We start from the raw sequence: 23,629 nt of genomic DNA, 5'->3' as shown, positions 1-23,629 counted from the left end.
AGTAGCTGTGAGAATGGGTATCAAGTAGGTACCCGAAACGTCGGCGCTCTTACATAATCTTACCCTCGCGGTATCCCGAGAAGAGTTTACACACATTCTTTCTTATTTCATGATTTTATTTGTCTTGCGCAATGAAAAATCAACACTTGAGGACAATCAGGAAACAGAAGGGGCATAAGTCCTGAAAGACGTGGGATAGGCTCGTGGACGAGTCACTTCATCGCCATCACTTCATCAAATCCTATGATTGGTTTGACGCAGCTCTCCACTCAATTCTCCTATCAGCTATTCTTTTTAAAACTACGAATTTCTTCTTTTTCACATCCTTCTTTATCTGAGCCGTATATTTTGTTCTAGATCTTCCTTTCCCGTTCTTGCCATCCACTGGCCCCTCAACAATTGTCTTCACTAGGCCATCATGTCTCAATATGTGGCCAATGAGGTTGTTCCCTCTTCTTATCAAGGTTTTCATGAGGCCTCTATTCTGTCCTTGTAACGGCTTAATTGCTTAACCCTTTAAGATCCAAGGGACCTACGTGTCCCAAAATTTTGAAATTCTCACAGAATTACACGAGAAAGTGTATGATTGTAAGAATTGGTTCTATTGAAGAATAGACTAATGGCTTCTAGCTTTAAATTCTTTTTGCGATATCTTTTAGATATTGTACTTTCCATATCGTTAAGAACTTTCACTTGAAATACTGTTGATTAAGTAGAAATTTGATAGTTTGTAACAAATCAATAGGAAGGTCAATTATGACAGTACTTTACGTTTATCCTTTATGTACAACTTCCCTGTGGAGTTAGTGTGAAAAACTCCGTATTTCTGTTTTAATATTGACAAAATTAGTGCTTTTGTGTGATGGGACACATATGGGATAAATAAGTTAGCGAGAATTGGTATTATATCACGTCTCAGACTGTACCTCAGAAACTATCAGGGGTATCGCTTTTATATAAATGTTTTTGGAATCTACGAATTAATATTAGCCTAAAAACGTATTTTTTCATGCGATGTAATGGCTGCAATCTTTATGGACCTAAAATCGTTAAACGGCTTATAAAGGACTTATAACGGCTAATACATCTTACGGTAATTTCGCTTATGCAGTGAATTTGTTTTTTAACATTAGTGATATGTAGAAATTTCTAGAGCTACATCTCTAGGTACATATCGATGGCTAAGTTCTAGCAAAACGTATCTCAAATTCGGTCGGTTTGAGACAAGTATCTTAAACAAAGTGTAAAAGTTGTTATTTTTGAGATACGTGTTGTTAGAACTTCGATATACGACCTTCAGTTTTTTCCGATCTCCTACCTCCAAGGCATCCGGACATCCCCGTTTAACATACCCACATGCATATATATACATGTATATTTTTCCCCTATCATCCTCCCATTCCACCTTCCCACTCGGGCGCAAAAGATGACTGCCCCATTCTTATAATTTATGTCAAATAAATCAATTCCCTAAGTGCGGCCAGCACTCCTCACGGCACGAAAAGAAAACACGAGCCGCGCCAACACGTTTAATGCATATGAGGAGGTGACCACGCCCCTCATCCAACTACACGTCACCTCCATCAAAGCATCACCTGGTCGTCCAAATATCCCATCTTCTCACCCGATAACTGCCACCACGAATATTACTACAGGGGATTCTCACCTCGGCCTATAGACGTGTTGCCACCCATCGTGCATTTGAATAAGTTTACTAAAGCCGCCACTGGGGTCACTGACTGGGAAAGCGATCCGAATTTCACACGTAGAAAGAGCTTTCAATTAGGGCCGCTAAATTATTATCAAGAAAAACGAAGGCCGTCTTATTGTTTCCGAAAACAAAATCCTCCCTTAAACATTTTGTCCAGTGAATGATGAAGGATTCATTTACCTACAACTACATCAACATACTGCCCCCCGCCAGCCGCCTAAAAAGGCGTGTGGCCAGCCGTCGACATATAAAGAGCAAATGCTCAAACAAAATTACGACTAGCGTTTATAAAAGTCCTTTATGGTTCGGGGAAAAACAAATTCCCATATCTATCCGTTCGGCAAAATATCTCTCTTAATTTATCGCTGATGTCGGACCTGGAAATATTATAGTGTGGCTCTAATATGATGTTCCCCGTGTCGCTCTTAAAGATATCTGTTCTCTAAAGATTCGGATTTGACATTGTGAACATTCATGATGAATGAATATAAAACAATCTTTGTAAATTTACACTGAATTACCAGCAAGTAAATTCAGAAAAATTTCAAAGTGTGTTTATATTCATTCATCTCTTTTCTCAGTTGCTCAAGCAATCTAAGCCTAGCGCAAGCCTCTGAGTCTCCAACGGCTCCCAGCTTAATTCGCTTAACATCTGGGTGACGCTGTCTGTACGCCCGTAGCTGTTTTGACGAAAAACTTGACTCAAGGATTGTGGGGTATCAGGAAAAATAAAAAAATACGCACTCTCTGCCTATCATATACTGTACGATAAAACAAAAAGAAAATTAAATTATAATAAATTTACACGATTCGGTTGAGGACATACAAAGGATAATTCAACACAGCAGATAAATTTTGTCGGCCTCCATGGCGGCGGGGATAAGTCCTGTCCAACCATACCGAAGGTCGCGGGTTCGAGTGTCGCCTGGATAGGTTGCCCTTCCAGGACATGGTTGTGTGAGACCGTTCGTTGTTGATTGTTAAAACTCCCGATGCAAAGGCCTCATTGTGTTGTTTTCGGGGGCATTTGAGATAAATAAAAAAATAAAAACTAGCTCCCATCTGACAAGTCCGAACGAACTTAGCAGGACCAAAATTGTAACGATTAATTATAAAAATTACATAATTAATGAGTACAAGAAATTCTTTTGTTTATACGTGAACTTTGAAATATCTTATTCTGCAATGATCACGTATTGTTTGAAATTAAATGTCAAAAATCAATAAATGTCATTGTTCATACATTAACGTTTTACCCAGGCATCACAACATTGATTAAGGCAAAAAGAATAAGCTGTCTTGGCCATACCCTGCGAAGAGATAAAGGGACAAGGCTTAAAGAGGTTTACAATGCTGCACGAACAGGGAGACGTCCGTTAGAGAGGCCGAAGATGGGGCGACCAGTATTGAAGGATGTGAACCAGTGTGGAAGGACAGTTCATTCGGCAGAAGATAGGGAGTCGTGGAAGTGGGTCATCATACATAATTCAAATGAAAAACATAATTCAATGGATACCTCCTTTAACTATTAATCCTCTCGGTGCAAGCCTTCTTGCTGGTGTATGCGTTCACACTATTTTGTCGGTCTACACACTTATGGACACAGAATGATCAAAGCTGTGGAGTGGGGTATAAGGTGATCCCGTACGCAGTATCGTGGAAATCGTATTTTCTGTTCTTTGGGTACAGTCCTACCCGAGCAACGCCGGGTGGCCTGCTAGCTATCAATAAAATTCATAATGTTTTTGCATAGATTACATTATTGTTAATATAATATAGCAAATATTGAGAATAAATGGATCGCTCTAACGTCATGGACGTACAGTGGACCTTTGGAAAACAGATAAAATCCGCCTGAAGTGACAACAAATATTGTGTTCTACCGGGACGGACTTACTTAGGCTTCCTCTATGCAATACCCTTGACTACATTTCCGTATTTACGAATGAAAATAATCATATTAGGAGAGCTGTTGGACCTTCAAAAGAATCGTTCTATGAGCAATGGGAGAGAGCCCTATGAGTATGAGCATAGAGTAAGTATATTCAAACGTACAATAAACGTTTCCTGCAAGTTTAAACCTAATACTTGGAACAGTCTGCCGGCAAATGGATTAATCCATTCCTAATTAGGAATATAAACTAGGAAAAGACAAGTTACTAGCCGAAATTCGAGGAAATATTTTTTATAACAATTTTTATAAACAAAATGGAATAACTATTGTCTCCACTGAACGTAGCGACCCTTTCTGCTTCAGAATATATTTTTAGACTTGTGGAACGAGCAAATTAAAAAAATTGTTCCTCGCCATCTGATTAATTGTTCCAGAACTACACCAAAACTGTATACGATTTTCGTACGTGCGGTGATCCCTCTATATATACTTACTCTATGTTATGAGCCACTATATAATTATAATCGCGCGCCGAAGGCGTTCACTTACTGATTCCGCAAACAATGCCTGGATTCGACTAAATTTGTGGCGCCATTAGAATTTGAGCCCAAATTCGGAAAACGTAGTAGATCGATTCCAAATCCATTCCCAAAATTTTCCTGTTTGTCTACGCGACTCTTTTCTTGGTGACGTTACCACTGAGTACGTTGATATGTTTATAAAATGCTATGAGCAGCTAATTTTCCACCTTTTGTATATAAAAAGTTCAGTATCTTTTTTTAGAGCAGCTTAAACAAATAGTTTGGAAAAACATTATCTCTAAATTTACCGGTTGATTTTATGTTAAATTGTTTAAATTAGATCTCCAGGACAATAACTTGCAATTTCTTGTACAAAATATTGTTATTCCGTCTTTATGCTAATAAGCAGTGTGATTTATTTGCAAAAGTACTTTTAACAAAGTTTCACGGCCTGATATTTTTTATTATTTAAGCTACGGACATTTAAAAAAATGCCAATATTTGCACCTTCTGGTGATATTTTGCAAGACCTACGGTATTGATGGTGGATAGCGTAAATTAAATATATTATAGGAAGTTGTAATGGTTTTGAATTCTAATGAAGCTGCATAATCAAGGCCCTTCCATACAATTGAAGCAGATTAATGCTAATTGCATTCATTAAATTTATGATACTTAATTTTTTAATAAATATTCCCAGAATATCCGGATATATATTCGAGCCCCACGCAGCTATGCGAATTTGTGCAGGGAGAGGGTTGTCAACCCTGCTTTATATTTTCCGCCATATTCAATAAGGATGTCTTTGTAGTTTGGCAGACGACCACCAGAGGGTACTCGCCGTGGAATATCAGCAGAGTCCTCTACTCAATATCCAAGATAACCATGGGAACTATTTACAAGACAGGGCGTCAGTGATGGCGCGATGAGATCGACTATTTAAACGAAGGAAGCTCATGGATTAGATGGGAGAAGGCTCCACGAATATTAAATACTTTCTTTGGATGACTACTGTTGACGCTAGCGCATGATCATGGGAGTGTGGTTTTGGTCACCACTAATCAGAAGAGAATTATGTGATTATGTGGAGGGTGTTTTTGTAGGGCAATTGCTAGCAACATCAATCGTACTCCACCACCAAACACTCTGCTACTCAGGTAACTTATGTCACAAAAATCCGTTTTGCATGCAAAGATCCATAGAATCAAGTCATCCGTTAATATTTTATCTTTTTTTCAGCCAACAAATGACGGTTTTTGAATCGCACAACATTTAAATTTCAAATCTGTTAAAAAAGTCTTGTTTTTAAAATACAGAGTCTTAAAGACTTTTAAATAATTTAATTAAAGTTTTGGAAGTAATTTTCATTTTGTACCTAATTTGTGATTGAAATATATTTTTCTAACCTCTGCTTATACACAGATCTTTTGGCACAGTACATCTTTCACATCTGGCTACTTTGCAAAATCACATTTAATGCCGTTGTGCGTTTGAACAAGAAGAAGTTTATTGTAAAGGATTATTTAAAAAAAATACAATGATACATTTGTACAAAAAATATAATTTGTAATAATATAATAAAAAAATTCAAGAAGACATAGAAACTTCGTCCCACACCTAACCTCAACCACTCTTACATCTCAAGCCTCTTGAGAATGTTAATTATTGCCATGCTATGAAAAATTTTCATTACCCTGAGGAGGTTTCCATTGCAGAGACAAAGATATTGATAGATATTTTTAAAATGTGACGCAGGTTCACCAAAAAAATACGAGTTAAATTCATGTACAAATTTGCTTTTATGAGTAAATCATTCTTTCACTGATTCACGTCTTCTGAAAAGTAGTTGAATTCCATCTGGACAATTGAGAAGGACCTCCCCTTGCAGCCTCAGACCTTCCATTTTGCGTACACTTTTTATTTCAAGACTCTGCAAGATTCTGAGCACCACTAATTTTGTCTCGAGCACAGCAAACTTCTGACCTGAAAAAGTGAAGCAACTAGGTAAGAGGTAATCAGTGTGCAAGCTATTGAACAAATTTTTAAAGAGAGAATTTGAGAGTTGTTACTCTTTCCAGTGTATTAACAAATACGTATTACTTAGCACGAGAGGGAATTATGCCAAGCCTATAAGTGGTATTGTATAGGAAAGGCAAAAAGTGAGCATTTTCATGAAGCATGCAATTTGGGACAGCAGAAAATTCTTATGTATATATTTCACGTGCTGATTAATACAGCCCAATATAGTTTCTTATAGGGGCTTCAGGTCTCCCTGAAATATTTTCTCAAGTAGCAACTACCGGCAATGCATCCCCTTAGGAGACAATCAGCCCATGGACACAACCCTTAGCGAAAAAACAGTTGGATTTTAACAGTTACTGTAGGGTTTTATCAGTTACTGTTGGATTTTAACAGTTACTGTTGGATCTTCAACAGTTACTGTTGGATCTTCTACAGTTACTGTTGGATTTCAACAGTTACTGTTGGATCTTCTACAGTTACTGTTGGATTTCAACAATTACTGTTGGGTTTCATCAGTTACTGTTGGATTTTAACAGTTACTGTTGGATTTTAACAGTTACTGTTGGATTCAACAGTTGTCCCAATTAACTGTTGAAATTTTCAACAGTTTTTTTTAACAGTTTTTTTCGCTAAGGGAACCTCTGTCTTTCTCTTAACTACAGAAAGTTTTGGGCTGACATCAGAGTCTAGGATCTGAAATTTGCTTAATATGGGATAGAACATATTAAGAACTACCATCAGAGCCCTAAATTTGAAAATTTTTTCAAGAAGGAGCATTTTGTAAACATATGTCTTTGGAGACTATAGCATAGGCAGATCTAAGAGGGGGTGGGCACGGGGGTATTTGCCCCCCCTTCCAGACCCTTAAAAAATATGCAAGATTTTTAATATGGTCTGATTATCATTGCTTTCATTTCTCATATTATGAGGTATCCTTGATACAAAATCAAACAAAATCCTGGATACGGCCATGCTTCTGCCCCCCAGAAAGAAATCCTGGATCCGCTCCTGAGACTAAGCCACTACGACAACGGCCATTTCAATGAAAACCAATGATGATTTTAAATTTCAGCTCTATGCAAACCAAATTTATAGTTTCATTTATGGTTTTCCGATGTGTGACCATTGACAACAATTTAATAATTCTAAATGAAGGTGACAGAATTGATTTTTATGCATGTGCAGCTACATTTTAATAATTAGCCTTCAAAAATGTGAAACTTCATACTATAACATTTGATAGGCATGCTAAAAAAATGAAAGAGGTTGAACCCTATTAATTCAGATACAGTCAAATGGGCAAGCTCAGGAATAAATTTGATGGTGAAGATCTTTTATCTTTTATGTAAAATAAAAGTTAAAGAGCCCACGGTGGTAGTGGCGCAGCAAGGGGGGGGGGTTTGAGGTTTGGGGGATAAACCCCCCAAGAGCTCACAGAAATTTTTAAGTTAACCCATATATGCCCAGTGGGTCGTTTTCGACCCACGGGGTATAAAAAATCCTAGTCCCTCTAATTTGAAGTATTTGTCTACATTGTTGTTATTTTCGTCTTACAGGGAAGCAAGTGATTCATTCCTGAAGTAATATTTCCAAGGATACATTTACAAATCATTGTAATGTAGGCATAAAAAATTTCTTCTCTTTACCGCGATTTTCGAATAACTTTGACGTACAATGTAACCAAAATTTTCAAGCTCAATCGAAATGACACGACATGCTAAAATACTTTGTATACTCAATTTCATTATTCCGTATTCAATTACCAAATATCATGTCTCCTGTGTCTGCCACGGGTCATGATATTGGTGTGGGTCGTTTTCGACCCACTGGGCAGATAAGGCTAGTTTGTTGAGCAACTTCAGACGCACTAGGTTGACCAGAATTCGAGCGTTCTCTCTGCTGAACTGCGATAAGATTCTTTTGGAGTGCATTAGTCCAAATAAATTTTGGCATGGCAAGGTTAGTATATAACTCCTAGAGGACATATTTTTATTTTATAAACATATTTTTTTCGTGAGCTCATTGACTAATTTATGTCTCTAATTTAGTCGCAAACAGCTGACTACAACAGAAATACTTCACGAGCTAGAAGAGTTGGGTGAAAAAGGTGTAAAAGATGAAGTATATATTTACATAACTCCTCCAGAAGATGGAAACGATACATGTGAGGATTCCGGGGACGAAGAATGTAACGATCCTGATCGTCTTTGTGGCCGGCAGCTGCAAGCGGAAGGTGACTTCAACATTGACATTGAAGATGACCCTGGTGAAGATGATGAGGTAATCAAATTCGTTGAAGAATCATCCCATTCTAAAAGAAGGAAGTCAACAAAAACCCAAAACATAACACGAAGTTGGGGCAGTTGTGATCTTACTACCCCTGTTTGTGATTCTTGGAGTACATGTTTTATACCTCCACTGACTTTATCCTCGTCCAGTCACCCGTTAGAGTTTTTCGAACTTTTTATTGATGACAACATCATTACGAAACTTGTTGAGTTTACCAACCAATATGCAACAGCGAGGAATAGGTGTGTGCAGGTTTCCAAGGAAGATATGTATACATTTTTAGGCATATTGTTTTTATCCGGATATAACTGGCTCCCAAGAAGAAGAATGTATTGGGAAGAAAAGGAAGATGTCTATAATGCACTTGTGTCTAGAAGTATGAGAAGAAACAAGTTTGAGGAAATATTTACGAACATCCATTGTGCAGATAATAGTGCATTAGACATATCCGATCGTCTCGCAAAATTGCGTCCAGTCACTTGTGAGCTCAACAAAAACTTTTGTAGATTTGCGCCTTTAGAAGAATCAATTTCTATCGATGAGGCTATGATTCCATACTTTGGAAGGCACGGTTGCAAACAGTTTATTCGGGGAAAGCCAGTGAGATTCGGTTACAAGGCCTGGGTAGCTGCACTCCGCCTAGGGTACTGCATCCAATTTGATATCTACCAAGGGAAAGTAAAGGAAAAAAGGGTTTTCACTTCATCAAGAGGGCTCGGTGAATCTGTGGTGATGGGGTTTGCTGAAATCCTAAAAAAAAATTATCCACTGCTGAATTTCTCCCTGTATTTTGATAATTTTTTCACTTCTGCGAATCTAATACACGAACTAACAAAATTTGGCTATGGTGGAACGGGAACCGCTAGAGTGAACCGAATTGATAACTGCCCCTTGCAGGATGTTAAAGTGTTTAAAAGAAATGAGAGAGGTAGATATGACTGTCGTGTATCCCGGGAGGACAATATCAGTGCAGTTAGGTGGATGGACAATAATGTTGTCACAATGCTATCTAATCAGTTTGGCGTCGAACCTCAGCAGAAGGCATCGAGATATTCATCATCCGTAAAAGGAAGAATTGATATTCCACAACCCCACGTTATTGCCATGTACAATCGAAACATGGGTGGTGTAGACCAAATGGACAATAATATCTCTAATTACCGTATTGGCATTCGTGGGAAAAAGTGGTACACGCCCATATTTCTATGGATGATGGATGTATGCATGAGTAATGCATGGTGTCTCAGCAGGACGTATGGTATGAAACTGGACAGTTTAGCTTTCAGAAGAGAAATTGTAATATCATTATTGAAGAAATATGGTACTCCACCACAACGAGCAGGACCAACAAGCAAGTTTGCACCTCCAGAGATAATCCGAACGAGTGGACCGCACCATATCATTCTCACAGATCAGCCAAGAAGAAGATGCGTTTTATGTCGTAGTAAAACAGTAAAATCATGCCATAAATGTTGCATTCCTTTGCACGATAAGTGCTTTGAGGAGTACCATAAAAATATCTCTGACTGTTAAAACTTAGAAGGAAATAAACAATTATTTTATATGAATACTATCTTAAAATATTTTTCTTTTATTTTAACAATTTTCCCAAAATAATGTAAGTTAATTAAAATTTCAATTTAAAAACAAAACACAACAAATTGGAAATCATAAAGCAGTTGCACCTCAATAACTCTGAAGAGCCTATTGGAAAACGCTCCAATAGTCAATATCCTAAATGTGCTCACCAATGCCCAGTGGGTCGAAAACGACCCATGTCATAATTTTTAAACAAATGCTTCAGGATTTTTTTCAACATTTTTTCTGTTGTCCAGAGGAATAATAAGTTCGAAAAAAGTAAATAAAGTTAAATTTTCATGAAAAAAAATTAGTGGGCATAAATGGGTTAAATCTATTTTACTTAATTAGATTAATATTACTATTAGAATAGTGTGAGGATTAATAAAATATCCCTCAGAAAGCCATAAAACTCACCATTTTGAACCATTTACCTTTTTTTTTTCTGGTGGAGGACCTCCGCACCTTCTACTTACCCTGGCGAGTATGCCATACCCCCAGACACCCCAGTATTAGTTGTGCCTGAAACCCATCTAGCCTTAATTCCTAGCTGTGCCCCTGCATGGTGGCATTGTTTTGCTGCGAGTTATGGAAATACATAGATGTACCTATAATTCATTTGTTAAATTTACAAACATATTACTCACCAATACAATTTCTTGGTCCGCCTGAGAATGGCATGTAAGCAAACGGATTGCGGTTCTGCACTTGTGATGGGAGGAATCGGTCCGGATCAAACTTGTATGGATCAGGGAAAACCTTTGGATCATGATGCAGTGGGAAGTGAAGAATGTTGAATTCCATTCCCTCTGGGAATGTGTGACCCCCTGCAATCCAAAAGTGTTACTTTCATTCACTAAGCACACCAGGAGAGATTTTTTTATTATTTTCCTTCGACTTTGTCAGACTTCATTCAACAAAAATCCTAAGATTGCTTTGTTAATTTTGTAGCAGTGGTGTAATGGTGCCAAAATGTGCCGGAGTGCCGTTCTGGCACTAGTTAACGAAAGGCATAATAGTCAAGTAGGGTAACACTTTTATCAATTTTATCGCCTCAAAATTTCTAATATACACATTCGTAACCAAAACAAATTTTTTTTAACAATATGTTAATAATAACTTGTAATAAAAACACACAGAGTAATATTTCACTTGCAAAAAAAGTTAAGAAAAGTGCGTTTCGGTGCTGCTAATTTTGCCATGACGTCACTGTTTAGCACCGTTACCACCTTTAACTAGCGGTGGAAAAATTGATTTCGATTAAAATCGAAGATCAAGTTTTAATATTCAAAGGCCAAGAAGATCAAAATCAAGCCATGATCATCGAGTTTTGATCCAAACACAATTTTTCAACTTCAATCTTGGGCATTTTGTTTATTCTTAGCAGTGTCACTACAGGCCAATGATCATGTCATCTTTCCCATGTGAAAGACTTTTCTCTTAGGCTGGTAAAATTGAAAAGACATGCCTTTGGCCATCAAGAGAACATCTCCATGAGTTGGTCTTTCTTAAAAATTTTAGTGAAAAAATATGGTTCCAAGTGGTACATCCCAAACCTTTAAGTGCGAGCGTTTGCAAATTTTTACTGCTAAAAATCCAAGCATGTAATCTAAGCAGATTTTTTGGGGATGTTTTTCTACTGTTCAAATTTGTATTTTGAGTGTTTTTTGTAGGAACAATGAACACACTTTTGTATGTAATATATTTTTTCAAAAAAGGACTTGATTTTTTGTTGAAAAGTCCAGCTTTTTGTCTCCATTAAAAATTGACTCCTCCAAAAGTAGAATTTGACCAACATTTTTCCACCACTACCCTTATCTTCATACTCACTTATTTTGATTGGAAGTTCTAGCTGCCGGCCTGTTAATGGAACTGGTGGGTATAGGCGAAATGCCTCCTTTATGCACCGATCAAAATATTCCATTTTGTTAACGCGGTTGAGAGTTAATTCATTTCCCATTATGCTCTTTGCTTCTTCCAGGATACGTTCCTATGGAAATAGAAATAGAGCTAATAAGTAGGAGCATCAAGAATTTGAGTCGTACGTTAGGCCTTCATTTATGATCTAACTCAGTGTTTCCCAAACTTCTTCGAGACACCGCCCCCTTGGATCCATAAACCTATACTCAACGGTAACTCAACCTTAATCGGTATCTTTAAAATAATAATCAGAATCACATACTAATTAACCAAATGAGGAACATTGTAATAATTAAATTAAAAACAATGACTGATAAATAATTAAGTTCTCTGTGTCGTGAAGTTGTACCAACGATAGACCAACCCTGGTGAAAATAAAGTGTGCAAAAACCGTGCAGAAAGTGTTCAAAAAGTGTTCATAGAAATGTGAAAAAAGCGTGCAAGAAGTGTGCATACTACCTCAAAAGTGTGCAAGAAGTGTGAGGAAAGCATGAATTGGGACTACTGAAATGAGAAAAACGTGAGAAAAGCGTGCGAAAAGAGTGAAGAAAGTGTGCATAATGCCCTCAAAGTGTGAAAAGAATGTGAGGAAAGCGTGCAAAAAGTGAGAGAAAAGAGTGCAAAGAGTGAGAAAAGAGTGCAGAAAGTGTGAGAAAAGAGTGCAAAGAGTGAGAAAAGAGTGCAGAAAGTGTGCATAGTATCCCAAAAGTGTGAGGAAAGCGTGATTTGGGACTACTAAAAGTGCAAATAGCGTGAAAAGATTGTGAAAAAAGTGTGCCAACATTTAAATGAAACTAAACCCCTTCAAACGTTTCCCTTGAGCAAGAAAGGCTTGAAAATATTTTTAAACCGTTCTTACTTTAAAATGTAAGGAAACACATGGTTTAAATTACTTCCATATGCGGGAAACAAAGTAAGCTTAAGAAGCGAAGTTTGAAAACGAAGACAAAAGGAAGGTTACGGAACCTTTGCATTTGCCCCATTGTTAGGACCCTCCGGCGCCCCCCTGCGGTTTCCAGCCCCCCCTTCCTTGGCACTTTTCACCCCCATAGACTACAGCAACGCCCCCCAGGGGACGGTAACGCCCACTTTGGAAACCACTGATCTAACTTTATACATACATGTGTATACATACAGTTGGATCACTAATGAAGATGACTATGGCCCATTTTATATAGGATAAGCAGTACATACTATGAACTATTTAAAATCTACCTTTATAATCTGGTGAAGTTTAGTCAGGATTTCCATTGGATTAAAAAAATCACCCAGCACCAACGTTTGCATGAAGGACTCTTCAATTGTTTTCAGAGTAAGCGAATTGAGTTTGCATGAGTTAATTAAAGCTGTTGATATCTATCTGTAAACAGTTGCAACAATCAGGCTACTCCAGTTGCTCCTAAATGGCTTGATAGAATATGAAAATGTTAGATGAAATGAGGTATTACATATATTGTTTTTTCATTTTCTTTGAAATAGGGAAGTGCACTAAATTTTTTTTATTGCTGAATTTGAAAGTTTAGCCTAAAAAAGAAACATTAGTATAGTCACTTTTATTTTCTGCATCTGGGGTATGCACTTTAAAACGTTTTGAAAGTCGGAAAATTTCATGTTGCGCTGAAACACAGTGCCTCCATCTTGATTGAGATGTGACGTCACAAGGCAGTAGTCACCGGTAGAGTATCGCTGTATTACGTCGCCTTCTTTAGCGCGGCGAGAGTTTCCGGGAATCGGTGGAGTTTGCTTCCTAAAAATGTCGTCTAGTACCGAAAACATGAATTCAAAATAGAATTATAAATGATTTTTTATTCCAAATTTCATCTCGACGTCGAAACAAAAGCCTGGAGAAGATATTCATTCCCGTGCCTTAAGCACAAGCTATACGGAATAAATGGTTCAAGGCTGCTCCTGACTCTTACCTATCGATGATATTCAGTTTTGAAGATCATTTGAAGGTATTGTAAGATCAAATTGATATTTATATTATAATAATTTACTTAATAGGTACCTCAGTCACATCAGAAAGTGTGTTGAGTCAAAATATAGCATCTTCCGCGTAGACCTACGTAATTTATAAACTGAAAGTAGTTTGGTTAAAGAATTATGGCGCGACTGTTTTTTTACACGACCGGGCAAAATGCGTACTTTGCCCATGATATGTGCATATATGATAACAAACGATTTTTGTTAAAGTTAATCTTTATTTGTTGAAATTAGTACATTTATAGGTGATACAGATATAAAGGTACACGGCAGGTCGCGCGGCGTAATTTGTACTCCACTGGTGACGGGTTCATCTTGCTGATCTAAAAAATTAGCTACAATACCTCGAACTTTGAAAACTCGCAATATAGGCAGTCAAAGTACATTTTAGGAATACACGAGACCATTCTAGCCCAGAATGTACGTACAATGTTGAAATCCTTGGTTTTCAAAGATTGACGTATTTTATACGCCAGCGCGCCCAGTCCAGGGTTATCAACTTTTATTTCATCTTATTTGTTAATTGAAATTATATTTCGGACTGGTTCTTTTAGCACTGCTACTGAGGTAAACTGGTAGGTACTGAGTACAAGGTACTGAGGTATGTACTGAGTAAGTAAACTCCCTTTGGAGTAATGTGAATTACAAGTGTTCGAGATATATGGCATTTTATATTCGCTTTGTGTTCTTATTAATTATGCCTGTACGCATATTGTTGCTTGCCGCGAGCCTTTAATGGTATGTGCTCTTGCTAGAGTGGTTTTCATTTTTAATGTGGAAGTTGGTCAGTATAAGCAAAGAAAAAATTAACATTTTAGCGCACACCAACCCTTGTAGTCATCGTATCTCTGCGTTTGTAATGACACTGCTAAAATACCTAAACGCCATAATGATGATAAAAAAATTGTCTCACGTCAATGATTGCTGCAATTATAATTAATGATAAACTTGATGCCGTATGATCACAATGAAGACAACAAAAAATAATGCCATGTCGTAGTCTTGAACCACGATCCTTCGGGTGAAATCTTCCCTTTGAGTCGTGCACGCTACCACTACCCCAACCGACCCATTCCGAAATTGTTGATATTTTGAATTTATATATATAACTTGTAAAAAGTAACGCATGAAAATTAATTAATTACAGCCTAACTAACGCCCTAATTGAAAAAGATGCGGCAAGGTACGCGGTCTCCCCTTGTTAGCCTTAACGGCTCGCATTTCTATGGAGCGTTGAACCTGTCCTCCTTATTCAAAAATTCAGTAACCATAAATACATCAAAGTTTGGTATACCATTTATAAATCGTTGGAATTTTCCTTCTCCCAACCAAGATTATCTTTTCTTGAACCCATCCTGGACAGCGAACCATTGCAACAACCAGCCAGCTCGGAAATAAGGCTAACATCCCATGATTCTAGTTGCGAAGGGCGAACGTTCCGGCCGGCGTGAATACATACGCAACGAATAAGTCTTGCAGCAAACGTCTGAAATAGGTTTATTAGTTTGACTCGGTTCTTACAAAAAAAGTTTTGGCATGATAAACGGCATTGTGCCAAAATATACCCAGCGAAAAATAAATGCCATCATGCATTTATTAAAGATTCAATGTGCTATTCGTACTACTCTTTCCAAACTTGAAGTTGACACGTAAATGAATATTAATATATTACGCAATGATGAAGTCGTTTACTCAAAAGAGAAGCAGCCACATATATATTATAAAGATATTTTATGACAGCAAAAAACGGATACCCTCAAATTCTGTAATTTTTCTATGCAATAATAGTGGTAGAACTAAACGGTGTAGAAGCTGCCCTCTGCTACTGCCTTGTGACGTCACGGCCAATATTCAACATGGACACCCGTTTTCGCGGCCTTTGAATTTTTCCATATTTCAGACGATCATCTCGAATCAAGTATTCACTATTAGGATTTAAACTGTGGTTTTACGACATTATGTTATTCTGAACTCTAATTTTAAAAATGTGTTTGGTGCATTTGAAACACTAGTGCACTTCCCTATTGGATTCCATAAATTGCTAATTTAATCACCCCATGTTGATGAATATGATTTTACATATCTCATCCAGAACTCAATCGCCTCCTTAGCAAGCCTGTCCCAGAAATTTTTAGAATTGCACATTAACTTTGTGCCATCCCATTCTATCCTGTGGTCCCGACTGATACTCTACTCAGCCACAGTAGGCTTGTCAGGTTGTCCAAGTTTCAAATATACCTCTGACTACTCCTTAAGCTATTGTTCTACCAGTCTCTCTCACTTGGCCACATTTGCAAGAGATTTTGTAGATGCAGTGGGTCGTAAGGCCAACTCTTAATTCATAACTCAAATACATAGCTCAATCCGAATATGATGGACAACCCACATAGCAATGAACCTCTCAGAGACATCTCACTATGGTCTCGAATGTCTCGAATATCACGAATGTCTCAGAGATATAATTGTGAGACGTTCAGGAATTAAAGAAAAACGTATTTAAACGCCATCAATGCCTTCCATATATATTTTTCGGTGCAATTATGCAGTTGTGATTATTAAAACCACGACATTTAATATGGGTTTCTTATTTTCAAAAGGTCATCCATCAAAAATTTGTCGCTAAAATGATCAAGAAAAGGAGGCCATAACTGTATAATTTGCATTTAATTATTTTTTGCCTGCATTTTTAAGCACACCATAGTACAAACTCTCATGAGACATCTCAGAGACTTATCTGAGACGTCTCATGAGGCATCTCAGAGACCATTTTTTTTGGATATAGTGACATCTCAGAGAAGTCTCAGAGATGTCTCTGAAGCTCTCAGAATGTCTCTGAGTCGTAACATGCGAAATTTGAGACGTCTCAGAGATGTATTTGAGACGTATTTCTGCTATGTGGGGAGTAGCCTGCGGAAATGCTAGTGCTGTATAAATATATAATCCATTAAAAATCCCAAGAGGACTTCACTAGAATAATTTGCTGTGGAAAAATGAAATGATAGTATAGGTAACAATGCAATGGTATCTATACATTGGTGAGCACAGCTATTCACCCTATGCCAGGCGCAATGGATCTGACAGGCACATCACAAGTGCTTTTTCATTTCTTCGTGCTATTAGGTGGCATAGACCCTTGATGCTCATAGTAGCTGTTTGTTTTAAAATGCTCTATGCAGCCTTCTTGCTTAGTTTGACTTCAGCCATCCCCACAGGAAGTTGTTTAGGTTTGGATCAGAGAAGCTCATTACGCCTGAACTTGTCACTATTTTAAGGGCATGTATTTTTGATATGCAGAATACTTTTTTTTAGGCATTTTTACTCGATGCATCCATGATGTTTACTAGGTACTTGATGTTTGAATACATTTAGTGAAACATAATTACCTAAAGAGCACATCAAATTATGCCTAGCTGGATCTGTTTGAAGGCGTGAGGAGGGGTGAAAAGGGGTGTATATACTACAGGTAAGACATCGTTTAAGTGTTAGAATACACTGATAATAGTGCATTAAATTTTCAAGTTGCAGCTCTGAGTCATGCTTTGACTTAATAATGTCTTTTCGTACATGTGCTTATCAGGCACATTGTGCCTGAACTCGGAAGTTCAAATATTGCACCTGACGGAAGGTTAAATGGCAAAGACAAATTAATTGTAACAAAAATGTAATGATGTACGTCCATCTATTCCCATGAGAGGCATAAGTTATTTAAATGCGGAGCAAAAATTTTTTCACTTGGTACATACAATTTTTTACTAAATTTAAAGTTGCATCACTATGTATGTGTAACATACTTATATGAAGCATAACAGTCTAGTGGTTTGAGACTTGGGCTACTCATTTATGCATCCTGGATTCAAATCCCAGACAAACCCTTTAAATTCTCCTATACATTTTTTGCAAGAGGGCGAAGGGGAAAAATATTGACCCCATTAAACTGAAGTTAGAATTTTATATGCCAGTGCTATTGATGTTGCAAGCCCTGCCCTCACCTATCCAAAACAGCCTTTGATTTGAACGATATACTGAGTGTATGAAGCTGGACATCAGGGCTGGATTTTGATGAAAAGAGGCCCTAGGCTATTCCAAATTTGAGGTCTTTTCACCTTCCATTTTTAAGCTTTGATTCCCGTTGATCTTAACTGATACATTTGAATCCTTCGAGACCTCTCTTGTTCTCGAGGCCCAAGGCTGACGCCTAGTTATCCTATCCAGCCCTGATGACCGTGCACCAGTGGCGAACCTATGTGGGGGGATGAGGGGATAGATCCCCCCCAAAGCCTCAGAGAAATATAAAATTATTTAAAACTATTGTCTTGTTTTGCCATATAACAACTACATCTGACTTAAGTTAAAGATCATTTATTAATATCATGGCAGTAAGTCATTTGAATTGTCGAGATGAGTCATTTTTCAAAAATTTTCCTGCACCCTCCGTTGCCTAGGGAAAGGGTTGCCCCCCAGGCCCCTCCATCCCCCCCAAAGCATATTCCTAGTTATGCCACTGCAGTGCACTGTAAGAAAGTCTTGGAAGTATACAATACCTCCCACAAAATTTGGGAATGATTCGGGGACTCCATACCTGGCAAATTCTTTTGGAAACAAATTTGAAGATAAAATTTTGAAGCAATACCTGCAAGTGTTGGCTTCCCACCTGGCAGGCTCGGGTTCAAATCCCGGCAATGGCAGAGAATTTTCAGAGACTGCCCGATCCCTGCTTGAGTGTTGTGTGGAGGACATTTCAAGCACAACACTCTGTCCGTCGGATGGGACGTTAAGCCGTGGTCCCCTTGACACCTTTTGTTAAGAGCAGGCTAATGCCGACGCCGGGTTTCTCTCCACCCTTCTTTCCATACCCTACCCTCATGGTGCAAATAATCTCAGTTGTCGGTCGCCTCCTCCAAATACCATACCATGCCAGCAATACCTACATTTAAAAAATCCACAAGTGCTACTAACCTGAACTTCTGGATGATGTCCCAATGTATAAAGACTCCAGTTCATTCCTCCAGCGATGCTGTCATGGCCCTACCATAAAGTAATTATGCCAGTTATAAAATATTCACTTATTTCCTAATATTCAGGTTTACTACTATCATTATTAAGTAATTTACCTAATTATCATTGCTGAGTAATTTTTTTTGCAAAATGTTGGACCCGAAACATGCTGTTACCATGCCCCAAATTTTAAGTGACACATTTGAATTAAGGTCGTGACAATGGTATAATTTAAGAAATTAATGACAAACGTGTAATGTAAAAATCTTTCATATTTGGAGTATGTAACATTTGGTCAATCTTTGTTGCCAATTTATTGAGGAAAAACCAATTGCCCAACATGTCCTTCCGAGATTTACATGCCATCATAATTATTGTCTGCGAGTCTTTCAGGTGGACTTCTTATTAGTTCACTAATTCCTTCCCATCCCCTTCTTCACATTAGGTATTGTCTGCAACAAGATACAGAACTAGGAAAGAAAATATTGCACTCATATAACATGCACATAAATATTGTACGTATAAAAATAATGCTGACAAAAAATCAGTGGGTTAGAAAGTGTTTAAATTCAGCGATATTCTAATTTTTTCCTTTTTCTTATCGGTAAATAGAGGATTAAGTAGAGCTAATAGTTCTGATGCATATTTTAATTGCTTGAAAAAAATAATATCTCTTGAATTACAATTACTTCACAGTTTTAGGCAATAATGAACAAAACAATTGTTTTGTTGATTATTGCCTAAGTTAACTTACATATAATTTTAGAATTCATATTTTTATAACCCCTGCCAATGAGCCTCAATGGGAAACGTATTATGCACATCCAGGAGCCATTTTGGAGGTGGTCACAGGGGCCATGATCTTCCCCAAATTTTATCCAAAACTTTTAGATTTTATCAGTTTTTATTAGTTCTATAGCGCTTGTATTCTTAAATGTCTACAATAGGGTAGTTTCGTATAATTATTTTATTGCCTAAATTGAAAGATTATTACACCTGGAGTACGTATTTCACGCATTTAGATTTTTAAATGACGATATCTATTTTTCACGATTAAATGAAAAGTGAAAATTTCCAAGCACGCGAAAACGCGACGCGTAAGTATGAATGCCGGGAAATCTCTCCGTGAGACTTATTTCTGGTTCCCGCTGCCCCCCTGTGAGTTGACCATGAGGCGAGGCTTAGCGCTGATATGACACAGGCTGCTAGCGGGTAGCTAAGTACCCTGCTGGCTGGTAGCGCTTGTCTTAAATAAGGATTATTAATACCTTATCAAACGAAGAAAACTTTCCGACCTTAGCCAGTTTTAATAAGTGATTATTAAGACATGTTTCCCTGAGCTCTACGCCTCATGCATGCATTGGTAACCTCAGACGATGTATAACTCCTATCTTCTCGTATAGAAACTAGGTCCCTGTGACGTCACGTGGAGTGGCATCGCATGGGCGCCAATCTGGCCCTTTTCAAATGAGGATAGAAATGGACCGTTGCCATTCGTCTAAACCGCTATTTCTAAAACGAAATAATTTGTATATTATGAATACACTAATGGTGGGTAACGAATCACATTCAATGCTTTTCGTTTTCTTTGATGAAGGAAACTACCCTATTGCCTACTTTCATCTGTTTTTTAGAAAACAAAAATTAAATTTTAGGCTCCTAATGCATAAAACATGGGTATCTAAAAATATTTTACATGGGAGAAGCCCCTCTTTTTAGGGGGGCATTCCATACTCCTTGAACCCAGGTCATGACCCTCCCCCCCAAATTTGATGCTGAATCTGCCCCTTTTACAAATGGGTCAGTTATGTCAATTACATAGGTTTAATATGTAGCAGTCTATTATCATAGTTGCCTTTACCATAAACATACCATAGGCGCCTGCCTACGATAATTGCTATAGCCAGAAATTTTCTTCAGAAGATGCTAGGAAGGTATGCAGATTGCCTATACCGATAATTTGTTGTCAATTCCCATGAATTGGAAAACCATAAACTTCATTAAGTCTACATACTTTGTTTGGATACTGCTTAGAGTAAAATTCATAATTCCTTATTGGCAAACATTATGAAATGCAGCTGTATAAAAAAAATGGAGTTTCAGAGGACAGATACCGTATATGTCTGATTATAGTCCCCCCTTTTTTCCAAAAATGTCCGTGGTGAAAGTAAAGCGGGGACTATATTCAAACGCATTTTTAAAATTATTTCCTGAAACTGAAGTCTCAAAATTAGGGGGGGGGACTATATTCAGACAGGGGGACTATATTCGGAGAAATACGGTAGTCCTTAGATAGGGGGCGGTCTTCTCAGAAGATATGTCATGGGTCGTTGCTGCAAGAGAAATAAATTAGGGGGTTAGAGGATTAACCCTTTCGCGCCGAATCCCGCACCTGTGCGGCGAGGATTTTTTTTCCTCAACTACGAATGCCACACCAGTGCGTCCTGAATGTTCTTACCCTAACCAACGAATGCCGCGCCTGTGCGGCACAGGTCGAAAAAAGTGACCGTGGCGGACACAATAGACCCACGGACGCGGTCGCCCCTTGTGATCCGCCTTAGCGCGAGCCGAGTCCCTTCTTCGGCCGCTCAGGTCGACCCTTTCCTATCCTCTCCACGCGGTCAACTACTGTTATTTGCAGTGTGTTTTCCAAAAAAATATTTGTTGCGTACTTTTGAAATTCAATGCTAGAAATGAATTCATCTTTTTTTGCTGACCACATGGAAATTTCAAACAAAATTCTAACGTTAATCTCAACGGAGTTATAGAACAACAAGTAAATACATTAAATCCGTCTAAATCAACGTTAGAACTTCGTTTAAAATTTCTGCACGCTCAGAAACAAAACACAAAATTCATTTTGAATGTAAAAAAATCGGTGCGAGCAACAAATATTTTCAAATATTTTGCATTAACATTTTAGCCAGTTGACCGCGAACTCGTATTAGGAAGGGGCTTTTAATCCTTCTAGGGTCTGGGACAGAGGCACAGGAAAGGGATCGGTGCCCTCTGAGTTGGGTCCAAAAAAGGATAGGGAGGGACCCACTGCCTTTATTCGACGCGGAAAGGCTTCTTACAGAGGAGTAAAGAAAACTTTCAAGAGACTCGTATTGAGGACGAATTTCCTTCAACGAAGGTCCGGCGCGAAAGGGTTAAGGGATCTCTCCCAAAGCTCCCCCTGGCTACATGCTCATTTATGAGAGAAGTAGTATAACTCTTATCACCAATTGATTTGATAAGTTTGATACCTAGAATAATTGGTCAATTGATTTTTGATAAATTAGGAAGCATGCATATCACCATCTGTCAGAATTGAAGTGAGTAGAAGTAGGAAAAAAAAGAAGTTTATAGGATAAATTGCCTTATACTTATGATAAAAAAATTTCTCAGAAATGGAATGAACAAGAATGCACTTACTGCAAACATAAAAGTGTCCACTTCTTCTCGGATGTCCTGATTTGAGAGAACCCTCCCGTTGTCAGACAGAATGAGCAGAAGGTCAAGGAATGACTTCCGTTTCAATCGCTCTGGGAAAATAATACAGTAGACCTAAGTATATTTCCAGAAATTTTAACAAAATCAGTTGCAGGCTCAGGCAGATTTAGGCAAACATATTTTTAAAGGGTAAGGGGCATTTCAGAGTATAGAAAATACCCAATACATAATTGGATGTGTACGAAATTAATGAGTTTAAAGTCCTTAAGGTTGCATATAATTTTTTTAATATGTATTTAAAACAATGTTGAATTTCTCTTAACACTGCATAAATACTGAAATATTATGCTTTTTTATTGCTCTCACGTGGCACTGGTAAAGAAACACTTAGAAAATAGTAAAAAATAGTTGGTGTTCTTAACGTTAATCAAAGATGAAAAATCAAAAACTTTTACGTAAGAAAGAATAAGAAGGGGTTGGACAAATGCTTATTTTCACCTACAAGGTGGTGAGGGCAGTTAAAATTGGCGAGAAAAAGTAAACTATCTCAGTAATTAAGCAATATTAATTGATGAATGATAGTTGTATGCATAACATAATATAGTTATCATTTGAGTGTTCTGTATTATTCACAGTACACGCTGCTCGATTACTCCTCCATTATTTGCTAAAGAGTTAGAGCTCTGTTAAGCAATGCTATGAAAACCCTCCCATTTATCAGCAAAAGTAAGCAAACCCAAAGTCCCCCAACATCTCCTCTTACGCAATACTTATGCAATGTTCCCCAGTAAAAAATTAGAACTGTCATTTTCCAGTCAAGTGGGGAAGTGGGGATTTACTAAAAATTTTTCTCCTAAATGGTAAGATTTTTCTGCCTACGGTACATAGTCTTTAAGTTCAAAACCATGCATGCATGTAAATGAAAAAGTGAAGTTCAGTATTTTTTTTTGGGTTTTAGATGGAAACAATACCTCTGCCATTTTCTTCGATGGACTGATTATTTTCTGCTGCTACATCCTCCCTCCTCTCCCTTATCACCTGAAATCACAAAGTTGACAAGATGTGATTAACCTGAAGTGAATATTGACCAAAATCATCGCCGAATTTCCCTACAAATGTGAATTGAGGAGAACAAATTTGTGGAAGTCATGAAGCCACCAAACTTAGATCATCACCGGTCAACAATCCTAAGATCCACTTTATGTCCACCACTGCTTATTCTACAAGTAAACTTGCTTACATTGCAGCTAACCTTGATATCTAGAGGTTGAGATGCCATTC

The 23,629-nt window shown here is 37.8% G+C and overlaps 1 protein-coding gene across 1 annotated transcript in view; it reads right to left on the bottom strand.

The window, feature by feature from the left end:
* Positions 1 to 5,840: 5,840 nt before the first annotated feature.
* The window catches only part of LOC124168186 (cytochrome P450 4c3-like), a 58,395-nt gene continuing 40,606 nt past the window's right edge, over positions 5,841 to 23,629 (bottom strand). The window contains exons 6-11 of the mRNA XM_046546317.1: positions 23,320 to 23,386; positions 22,331 to 22,440; positions 18,875 to 18,943; positions 11,846 to 12,005; positions 10,663 to 10,842; positions 5,841 to 6,109 (exon numbers count right to left, since the gene is read on the bottom strand). Coding sequence (XP_046402273.1) covers positions 5,937 to 6,109; positions 10,663 to 10,842; positions 11,846 to 12,005; positions 18,875 to 18,943; positions 22,331 to 22,440; positions 23,320 to 23,386 — 759 coding nt within the window. The 3' untranslated portion in view covers positions 5,841 to 5,936. The remainder of the gene's footprint in view (positions 6,110 to 10,662; positions 10,843 to 11,845; positions 12,006 to 18,874; positions 18,944 to 22,330; positions 22,441 to 23,319; positions 23,387 to 23,629) is intronic.

Source organism: Ischnura elegans, chromosome 11 (assembly GCF_921293095.1).
Source record: "Ischnura elegans chromosome 11, ioIscEleg1.1, whole genome shotgun sequence".
Lineage (NCBI taxonomy): Eukaryota > Metazoa > Arthropoda > Insecta > Odonata > Coenagrionidae > Ischnura > Ischnura elegans.
Note: the sequence above shows the minus strand (reverse complement) of the source record. Positions and strands in the feature narration are given on the sequence as shown.